The sequence below is a fragment of the Oncorhynchus clarkii genome, chromosome 2 (genome assembly GCF_045791955.1).
Source record: "Oncorhynchus clarkii lewisi isolate Uvic-CL-2024 chromosome 2, UVic_Ocla_1.0, whole genome shotgun sequence".
Lineage (NCBI taxonomy): Eukaryota > Metazoa > Chordata > Actinopteri > Salmoniformes > Salmonidae > Oncorhynchus > Oncorhynchus clarkii.
This window is the reverse complement of record NC_092148.1, coordinates 15933085-15943374: the sequence shown is the minus strand read 5'-3', so window position 1 is coordinate 15943374 and position 10290 is coordinate 15933085. Positions and strand designations below refer to the sequence as shown.

General features: G+C 41.9%; 1 protein-coding gene across 1 annotated transcript; it reads right to left on the bottom strand.

Annotated features, from left to right (window-relative positions):
* Positions 1–820: 820 nt before the first annotated feature.
* On the bottom strand, positions 821–4633 carry LOC139422768 (apolipoprotein C-I-like). Its single transcript, XM_071174103.1, has 4 exons — positions 4546–4633; positions 3761–3827; positions 1263–1404; positions 821–1136 (listed from the first exon to the last, which is right to left on the bottom strand). The coding sequence occupies exons 2-4, from the start codon at positions 3813–3815 to the stop codon at positions 1070–1072; spliced, it is 264 nt and encodes an 87-aa protein (XP_071030204.1). The 5' UTR covers positions 3816–3827; positions 4546–4633; the 3' UTR covers positions 821–1069.
* Positions 4634–10290: the final 5657 nt, after the last annotated feature.

The window sequence follows — 10290 nt, the reverse complement described above, 5'->3', positions numbered from 1 at the left end:
TTCATTGTTAAGGAGAGCTCAATAACAGCATCAATCCAGAGTCCATTTGTGATTGTGACACAAGTTTGTATCTTTTTTAAGGGGAAGCATATCTTAGCACAAGAACATGAGGTCTCAAGAGATTGAACATTGTTCATAGAGATACTTGTCAAGGCTGCACACAACCAACATGTTGAATGGAAGAAAGGGTCTATTGACAGACACTTGTCTTACTGCTGAATCTCAGTTAGAGGAGTGTCTGGGCAAAATGTGAAATTACATGTGTTGCAGACTGCTTTTAAGTATAGTATCTTTCAGTCAAAATGCACTGATTCTTTCTCTGGCCATGGTGTTTTTAACCCCTGTGTCATACTGGGCAGCTGACCATTCACTTTGACCACATTAACATCCCATACCTATCCCACAATGCATCATAAACAGAGACGAAATGAATGTTTGGTCTTTGTGCAGTTTTTTTTATACATGTTATGCATACTGTCTGTATTATGTGTACAGGTCTTCATGTCTTTCATATCCTTATAAAGCCGTGCTTCTACATCTGCGTTGCTTGCTGTTTGGGGTTTTAGGCTGGGTATCTGTAAAGCACTTTGTGACATCGGCTGATGTAAAAAGGGCTTTATAAATACATTTGATTGATTGATGTGCCCCCCCATTTATTAGTTGAAGAGACACTTGTCAAATAAAAATCATTGCCAATCAAACTCATTGTCCAGAATAACTTCTAACTTGTCATTGCATGGATTTATTGGCCTCTTTAAAAATGAGCAGGTTGACTTCTTACTGTAGCAAATCAAATGCATAATATAACAACCCACAAATATAGTTTTATCACAACGGTATCTTTATTTTTCAGGTTATTAAAGCAAGCCATGTTTATTAAAGCAAGCCATAACAAGTACACAGAGATGACATCAGTCTCTTGAGAGAGGTGAAATATAACCTTTGTGTCTGTCGGCACAACGCACATGTCAGCGTCACAGCAACCGCGTCACCAGGCAAGACAGAGCAAGAAGAGTGATGGGGGGCGTGGGGGGTCTTAGACAGGCAGGGTCAAAGGTGTACAGGCTTACTACTGCTTGGGGAAGGTCTCGTCAACCTTGGCCTTCATCTTGTCAAACTGCTCAGTGAACCAGTTCCTGGAGACGGGGAGACAGACACACAGTGAGTCATTTCAGTCTTTAATTATTTCACTTCATACTAATGTAGATCTCCAATTAATTTAATGTTGGGTTATGTTTTGGGGTGTGTGTGTGGGCGTGTACTTGGTCTTGGTGGCGAACTCGCTGTCCCCAATCTTTTCAAACACGTCCTTGGTCTTGACGGTCAGGTCATCAGTTAGTTCCTTCATCTGATTGCCGAAGGTGGTGAAACGCTCCTCAATTGTCTTCTCAGCCTCCTGAGCCTCTGTAGAGAGAGAGAAAGGAGGCAGGGTTAGAACTATGAACAGAAGGACAGAGTGTTAGAACTATGAACAGAAGGACAGAGTGCTAGATCTATGAACAGAAGGACAGTGTTAGATCTATGAACAGAAGGACAGTGTTAGATCTATGAACAGAAGGACAGTGTTAGATCTATGAACAGAAGGACAGAGTGTTAGAACTATGAACAGAAGGACAGAGTGTTAGAACTATGAACAGAAGGACAGTGTTATATCTATGAACAGAAGGACAGTGTTAGATCTATGAACAGAAGGACAGTGTTAGAACTATGAACAGAAGGACAGAGTGTTAGAACTATGAACAGAAGGACAGTGTTAGAACTATGAACAGAAGGACAGAGTGTTAGAACTATGAACAGAAGGACAGAGTGTTAGAACTATAAACAGAAGGACAGAGTGTTAGATCTATGAACAGAAGGACAGAGTGTTAGAACTATGAACAGAAGGACAGAGTGTTAGAACTATGAACAGAAGGACAGAGTGTTAGAACTATGAACAGAAGGACAGTGTTAGAACTATGAACAGAAGGGGAGAGTGTAGAACTATGAACAGAAGGGGAGAGTGTAGAACTATGAACAGAAGGACAGAGTGTTAGATCTATGAACAGAAGGACAGTGTTAGAACTATGAACAGAAGGGGAGAGTGTAGAACTATGAACAGAAGGGGAGAGTGTAGAACTATGAACAGAAGGGGAGAGTGTAGAACTATGAACAGAAGGACAGTGTTAGAACTATGAACAGAAGGACAGAGTGTAGAACTATGAACAGAAGGGGAGAGTGTAGAACTATGAACAGAAGGACAGAGTGTTAGAACTATGAACAGAAGGACAGAGTGTAGAACTATGAACAGAAGGACAGAGTGTTAGAACTATGAACAGAAGGACAGAGTGTTAGAACTATGAACAGAAGGACAGAGTGTTAGAACTATGAACAGAAGGACAGAGTGTTAGAACTATGAACAGAAGGACAGAGTGTTAGAACTATGAACAGAAGGGGAGAGTGTAGAACTATGAACAGAAGGACAGAGTGTTAGAACTATGAACAGAAGGGGAGAGTGTTAGAACTATGAACAGAAGGACAGAGTGTTAGAACTATGAACAGAAGGACAGAGTGTTAGAACTATGAACAGAAGGACAGAGTGTTAGAACTATGAACAGAAGGACAGAGTGTTAGAACTATGAACAGAAGGACAGAGTGTTAGAACTATGAACAGAAGGGGAGAGTGTTAGAACTATGAACAAAAGGGGAGAGTGTTAGAACTATGAACAGAAGGACAGAGTGTTAGAACTATGAACAGAAGGGGAGAGTGTTAGAACCATGAACAGAAGGGGAGAGAGAGTGTTAGAACTATGAACAGAAGGACAGAGTGTTAGAACTATGAACAGAAGGACAGAGTGTTAGAACTATGAACAGAAGGACAGAGTGTTAGAACTATGAACAGAAGGACAGAGTGTTAGAACTATGAACAGAAGGACAGAGTGTTAGAACTATGAACAGAAGGGGAGAGTGTAGAACTATGAACAGAAGGACAGAGTGTTAGAACTATGAACAGAAGGACAGAGTGTTAGAACTATGAACAGAAGGACAGAGTGTTAGAACTATGAACAGAAGGACAGAGTGTTAGAACTATGAACAGAAGGACAGAGTGTTAGAACTATGAACAGAAGGACAGAGTGTTAGAACTATGAACAGAAGGGGAGAGTGTTAGAACTATGAACAGAAGGACAGAGTGTTAGAACTATGAACAGAAGGGGAGAGTGTTAGAACCATGAACAGAAGGGGAGAGAGAGTGTTAGAACTATGAACAGGACAGAGTGTTAGAACTATGAACAGAAGGACAGAGTGTTAGAACTATGAACAGAAGGGGAGAGTGTTAGAATTATGAATAGAGAAGGGAAAATCGTCAGGAAAATGAGTAGACTGAGGAGTTCATCATGAAGAGAGAGGTAGAGAGAGAGAGGTAGAGAGAGAGAGAGAGAGAGAGAGAGAGAGAGAGAGAGAGAGAGAGAGAGAGAGAGAGAGAGAGAGAGAGAGATAGATGGGTATTTGAGGCCAGACTTATGCATTCAGTAGTAATGGATTTGTATAGACTAGTATCAAGTGTATTTGTGTGTGTGTGAGGCTGTGTGTTTGTGTACATGCATGTACATGTGCATGTGTGTATGCATGCATTTGTGTGTTTGTGTGAGAGAGAAACATCACACACGTGTCACCAGTGAAAATGCGTTAGTATTGACGCCAGTATTGAGGGAGATGAATGAGCAATAAAATTATTAGATAGAGTGAAAGTGTAATGGCTGCCTAATAGGGTAGGGCTTCATACCTGTGTGTGCAGCGAACACAAGCATCAACACGGCAATGGCAATGGACAGTTTCATCTTGACTGTTGGCTGCAAGGGAAGGAAATTTAGCAACAAAACACCCTGCCTTTAATATCCTGCATCATAAAAAGGTTTGCATGATGAGTTAGTTATGAGTTAAAACAAAATCATAGCATTATGCCGTCAGGGTTTCATCAGGAGCTGTGCTAAACAAGTGAAATGTAAGCCATCCTAAACAATTATTATTGTTGTAATAAATGATCAACAGCTGTTTTGTTAGTGCGGTCAGAACAGTGGACAGCTCCCTCTGCGTTCTCTAGCCTACACACAACTTCAATTAGTGACTTTACATCAGCAGGAAAAAAAGACTTTGATAGCCTTACATTTTAGATTAAACTCGACCTGCATTTGATTAAATTAGTAAACTAACATAACAATTGTTTCTATTAATATCTGTCCTGAGCATTGGATGGGGTTCAGAAACAGAAGGTAGGCTGGATGTCTTTCCCGCTTGTATAAACTACACCTAGATGTCGCCACAATACCGCAAACTTTTTTGAGAGACTGGTATAGATTTATAGAAAGTTTGGGGTATAAAATAAACAAATACATTGGCGACATTCACGTACATTTATTTGGAGTAAATAAACTGATGAACAAAAGTCTCAGATATACCGGCCTATGTGTTTGCTCAGATAAGAACAAAAACATACAAAGATAGACATTTGAAGTAATAACAATGAAAGGAAGTCTCTAGAAATGCCAGTGAAAAGTAGGTTAATCTTACCTGTTTTCCGTCTCAGAGAGAAAATAACCCCAGTGTGTCTGACAGACTGACTGGAGTCCCTCTATATATCCCAGAACGCTGACGTAATCAGTAGTCACCACTTCTGACCTATGGTGACCCCGCATCGCACAATGAAGAGCACGCCAAGAGTGGCCTACTCCCACCTTCTCCTCCAGATTAACCAACCCTCCCCCATCTCCCTTTTTCGGAGAGCCCAGCTGAGGTATGGTCCATGTCCTGTCTTGTTTCAAACCATACATGATCACATATTTAATCAGATTTTGTGGGAATGTATTTATTTGACTAGATCTGTAATTCACAGTCTGATCTGGGGGGGGGGGGGTCATCCTGCCTTAGGTTTTATAATGTGATATTCATTTGTCATAAAATATCCATTGTAAATCATCAGACTGTGAGTGCACAGAGATACAGACCTAAAGTGGACTATGGCCATTAAACTAGGTCACAAGATACTTATACTACTTATACTACTACTAAGATATTGATACAGTTCTGCAGTGGCATCACTAAACAGCACGGCATTGACAGTGCAGATCTGTCTCTGAGTCCACCAGACCAGTCTGTTTAGGGCTCTATTCAATCCATAGCACTGAAGATCTGCGACCGATAATGAAAGGTAGTGTTCCCATCGTTGCGTTGACTGCATTCAATGACCTTTGCATTTTAAAGCAGATCTTCTGCGATACGGATTGAATCCAGCCCTAAGTCTTTTTGGCAAACAAGTATTTGGGCCCCATTCCATCCTTCCCTCCTCCCTTCCTTGAAGTCATCCCTGTTCTGACTTCTCTGAATAGATGAAAGCTGTGTGATGAAATCCTTGTTGACACCTTTCAATTTCACAATATAAAATATAACATGTGCGCTTCTTCCCCTCTGATCTACTTTCAGTGCCATTACCCTTCACTGACCTCACACACAGATCTGTGTTATCAGTGTTATCATGTGATACAGAATGCACAGCATCATATTTGTCCACTGTTATGTAAATCTGATAGAAGTCCATTATATTAGTGCTCCTCCATGCTGTCTCCAAGAGAGAGAAGCTGGGGTCAACAAGCCTTTACTGTACTGGAATAGCCAGTACGTAACTCCAAGTCCAAGAACTACAAAGTCTGGCAAAGTCTTATGGCTTTATTTGCACTATTCTTAAAATAGTAAGTCTAGAAGGTCATTATCTGTGTTGGAGCATACAGGGGTAGTGGACTACAGTTTGTTGAACTATAGTAACCTCTCATTAGTGCTGGAGGGGTATGTATGTTTTCCTCATTGCAGCACTTCCCTCTTTACACCCAGCCCCTTGCTGCCCACGGCAGGGTGCCCATTCGGTGCTGATGGCTTTAGCCATATGAAACCCTGTTATGATGCACAGATGACCATTGTCTTGCACCTCTTAATCACACAGTACCCATTCCTCACCTGTGGTAGAGTGTCTTTGTGTGATGCATGAGGCGTGAACGTGCATGTCTCGCTCGCTCATGAATTGAAATAACAAGCCGTCTGATAAAAGACTGTTTTTCTCCCTTCTTTTGCCAAAGGGCTCCTGTGGTGAATGGTTTGTGAGGGAGGAGGAAGGGTAGTAAGAGGTAAAATCTCTGTGGGGGAGTTGTCGGGGGTTACTGTCGGTTTTGCTCTGCCAACACCTGCTAGTTGGAGCCCTTTGTTGCTTCAGCCGGAGCCAGAGACACCCAGGAGCTGCAGTATAGTACGTGAGAAAAAGTGCTGACTGGCAGAATGCTTGTGGTTTTCCTGTTTTCTCCTTGGCCAGACCGTTACAAATACATACAGGGTTTACTATAGTGTAGGACACTTCACCCAAACACGGCCTCCAGTAAAGGAGGAACAGAAACAAACTGGGACTCAATAACAGTTCACTTCAACACAGAGGTTGTTATTAGGAGTGTGACCTGATTTAGGGGAGAGGTCATTGTAGTCATTGTTGCTCTTCTTGACTTCTCATTGAAAACAAGGTCACATACTTGAAATGGTATGCTACTTTTTAAGGTTAGGGTTGAGTAGAGGTGGTTTACTAGACACAGTTATTGCTTGCATGGATCATTTTTTCGACCGTTTTTTTCCTGGTTAAAAGGGATGTGTGAGCACATTTTAATGTAGATCATTAAGAAGCTTGTGTTCATATTTATAGACTTAATCACGAAACGGTGCTTCAACTTCAAGAATAAAAATGCCCATAGTGCTATTGTATACAGTGAAAATGAACTTGGTTTAGTTTATTAAAACTACCATGAACAACAACACTAAAGTACTGTAGGTGTACAGTTGACTGTCGGAAGTTTAAATACACTTAGGTTGGAGTCATTAAAATTCATTTTTCAACCACTCCACAAATTTCTTGTTAACAAACTATAGTTTTTGCAAGGCAGGTTGGGACATCTACTTTGTGCATGACACAAGTCATTTTTCCAACAATTCTTTACAGACAGATTATTTCACTTATAATTCACTGTATCACAATTCCAGTGGGTCAGAAGTTTACATACACTAAGTTGACTGTGCCTTTAAACAACTTGGAAAATTCCAGAAAGTTATGTCATGGCTTTAGAAGCTTCTAATTGACATCATTTGAGTCAATTGGAGGTGTACCTGTGGATGTATTTCAAGGCCTACCTTCAAACTCAGTGCATCTTTGCTTGACATCATGGGAAAATCAAAAGAAGAGCAATTTCCAAACTCCTGAAGGTACCACGTTCATCTGTACAAACAATAGTACGCAAGTATAAACACCATGGGACCACGCAGCCGTCATACCGCTCAGGAAGGAGACACGTTCTGTCTCCTAGAGATTAACGTACTTTGGTTTGAAAAGTGCAAATCAATCCCAGAACAACAGCAAAGGACCATGTGAAGATGCTGAAGAAAACAGGTACAAAAGTATCCATATCCACAGTAAAACGAGTCCTATGTCAACATAACCTGAAAGGCCGCTCAGCAAGGAAGAAGCCACTGCTCCAAAACCGCTATTAAAAAGACAGACTAAGGTTTGCAACTGCACATGGGGACAAATATCATACTTTTTGGAGAAATGTCCTCTGGTCGGATGAAACAAAAATAGAACTGTTTGGCCATAATGACCATGGTTATGTTTGGAGGAAAAAGGGGGAGGCTTGGAAGCCGAAGAACACCATCCCAACTGTGAAGCACTGGGGTGGCAACATCATGTTGTGGGGGTGCTTTGCTGTAGGGGGGACTGGTGGACTTCACAAAATAGATGGCGTCATGAGGAAGGACAATTATGTGGATATATTGAAGCAACATCTCAAGACATCAGTCAGGAAGTTAAAGCTTGGTCGCAAATGGGTCTTCCAAATGGACAATGACCCCAAGCATATTTCCAAAGTTGTGGCGAAATGTCAAGATATTTGAGTGGCCATCACAACACCCTGACGTCCATCCCATAGAAAATATGTGGTCAGAACTGAAAAAGCATGTGTGAGCAAGGAGGCCTACAAACCTGACTCAGTTACACCAGCCTTGTCCTGAGGAATGGGCCAAAATTCACCCAACTTACTGTGGGATCCTTGTGGAAGGCTACCCAAAACATTTGACCCAAGTTAAACAATTTAAAGGCAATGTTACCAAATACTAATTGAGTGTATGTAAACTTCTGACCCACTGGGAATGTGATACAATAAATTAAAGCTGAGATAAATCATTCTCTTTACTATTATTCTGACATTTCACATTATTAAAATAAAGTGGTGATCCTAACTGACCTAAGACATGGAATCTTTACTAGGATTAAATGTCAGGAATTGTGAAAAACTGAGTTTAAATGTATTTGGATAAGGTGTATGTAAACTTCCAACTTCGACTGTAAGTGCTTTTTTCAGTAGGGGATTGGTGGAGCAGAGAAGAGGGATAAGTGGTTGCCTCCACTGCCTGGCTTCCAGCCTAAATGTTTACTTGCTGGCCACTATCCTACACTTCAGAGGCAAACTTTGTGACACATTTTCTGTTAACTACACAGAAAAAACTCCATGTTTTGTTTGGTCTGCCAGAATGCCTTACTATTACTGTGTGTTTCTGGTGTTTACATGCTATTTTAAACCTGATTTATCAAGGTCAAACCTAAAATCTCTTGGTTAAAATCTATTTTGCAACACAGACTGGGTCCAAGATAGCAGCAGGGTCAGCGATATTACAAGTCAAATTGCAAAATTGAAAAACTAACTGTAGATCCATCAAAAGCAATTATCATAGGATTTGTGTATCTGTGTGTGTGTGTGTGTGTGTGTGTGTGTGTGTGTGTGTGTGTGTGTGTGTGTGTGTGTGTGTGTGTGTGTGTGTGTGTGTGTGTGTGTGTGTGTGTGTGTACCTTCGTGCAGATCTGTGTATCTTAGACAGGAGAGGAGGGTGGAATAACTATTAACATAGTAGATGAAAACACAAACATGGCTCCTGAAACCTGCTGGGATAATGAGAAAGGAATGTGAGAGCAGATCCCGACAAGCCAGGACCCGGGAAGCAGGGAGAGAGGGAGGGAGGTACGGAAGGAGGGAGGAAAGGGGACAAAAGAGAAAGAAAGACCTGCAGGGCAGGAGGGGGTGGAAGGCCCTTTAGTGTTTGGTCAATCAAGCACCATCTGTACAGATTAGGAGAGGAATTGACAGTGTGTGATGAGAGGGGTGTATGGGTGGTGCGGGAGGGTCCTAAAAGAAAAGGTGAAAGAGGGATGTGGGTTAGGGAGAAGGATAGGTACCCTGAAAAAGGCCTTACTGAAAATCATCAGACATATCCCTTGTGTTGTCCCTATAAACGTACGTAACAACAGCCTGAAGAAAGTGTATTATAAAGAACCTGTGTGTGTTTATGAGTGTACAGGTAGTAGAGAACTGCCTACAGGGGGTTTAGGGTTGGTATTTCGGGGTTAAAGACATGGGATCTGGGGATGGGAAAAGAAGATGGAGCATGACATGACGAGGACATTCTGTCCAACCTATTTCTGGAGCCTCCAGATGTGATGTTACATGACATTATAACCTAACGTAGATCTCAATTCAACTTACGCTGTTTGTGGTTTATAAAGACTAACACTGAATTACTGTATGTCAGGGGTCAGAAAAAAAAAACAACCCTGTTCCCGGAGAGCTACCCTCCTCTATGTTTTCTCTCCAACCCTGTTCCCGGAGAGCTACCCTCCTCTATGTTTTCTCTCCAACCCTGTTCCCGGAGAGCTACCCTCCTCTATGTTTTCTCTCCAACCCTGTTCCCGGAGAGCTTACCCTCCTCTATGTTTTCTCTCCAACCCTGTTCCCGGAGAGCTACCCTCCTGTAGGTTCTCGCTCCAACCCTGTTCCCGGAGAGCTACCCTCCTGTAGGTTCTCGCTCCAACCCTGTTCCCGGAGAGCTTACCCTCCTCTATGTTCTCTCCAACCCTGTTCCCGGAGAGCTACCCTCCTCTACTATGTTTTCTCTCCAACCCTGTTCCCGGAGAGCTACCCTCCTCTACTATGTTTTCTCTCCAACCCTGTTCCCGGAGAGCTACCCTCCTCTACTATGTTTTCTCTCCAACCCTGTTCCCGGAGAGCTACCCTCCTCTACTATGTTTTCTCTCCAACCCCAGCTGTAACTGACCTGGTCCAGCTTATCATTGTTATCAGAACATGATGCATGATAGAGTGAATTTATAAGCATAGGAATGTCTTGATTTTGTGTGTTCATCAACCATAGATTGTAAGATAAATATCCATCTATATTACTGTAACT

What these genes read in the sequence shown, in the direction of transcription:
- LOC139422768 (XM_071174103.1), bottom strand. Translation starts at nt 3,815, where the DNA reads ATGAAACTGTCCATTGCCATTGCCGTGTTGATGCTTGTGTTCGCTGCA. An exon ending in TGTGTTCGCTGCACACACAG is followed by an intron (nt 1,405 to 3,760) that starts GTATGAAGCCCT and finishes CTCTCTCTACAG; the next exon opens with AGGCTCAGGAGGCTGAGAAG. An exon ending in GAGTTCGCCACCAAGACCAA is followed by an intron (nt 1,137 to 1,262) that starts GTACACGCCCAC and finishes CCCCGTCTCCAG; the next exon opens with GAACTGGTTCACTGAGCAGT.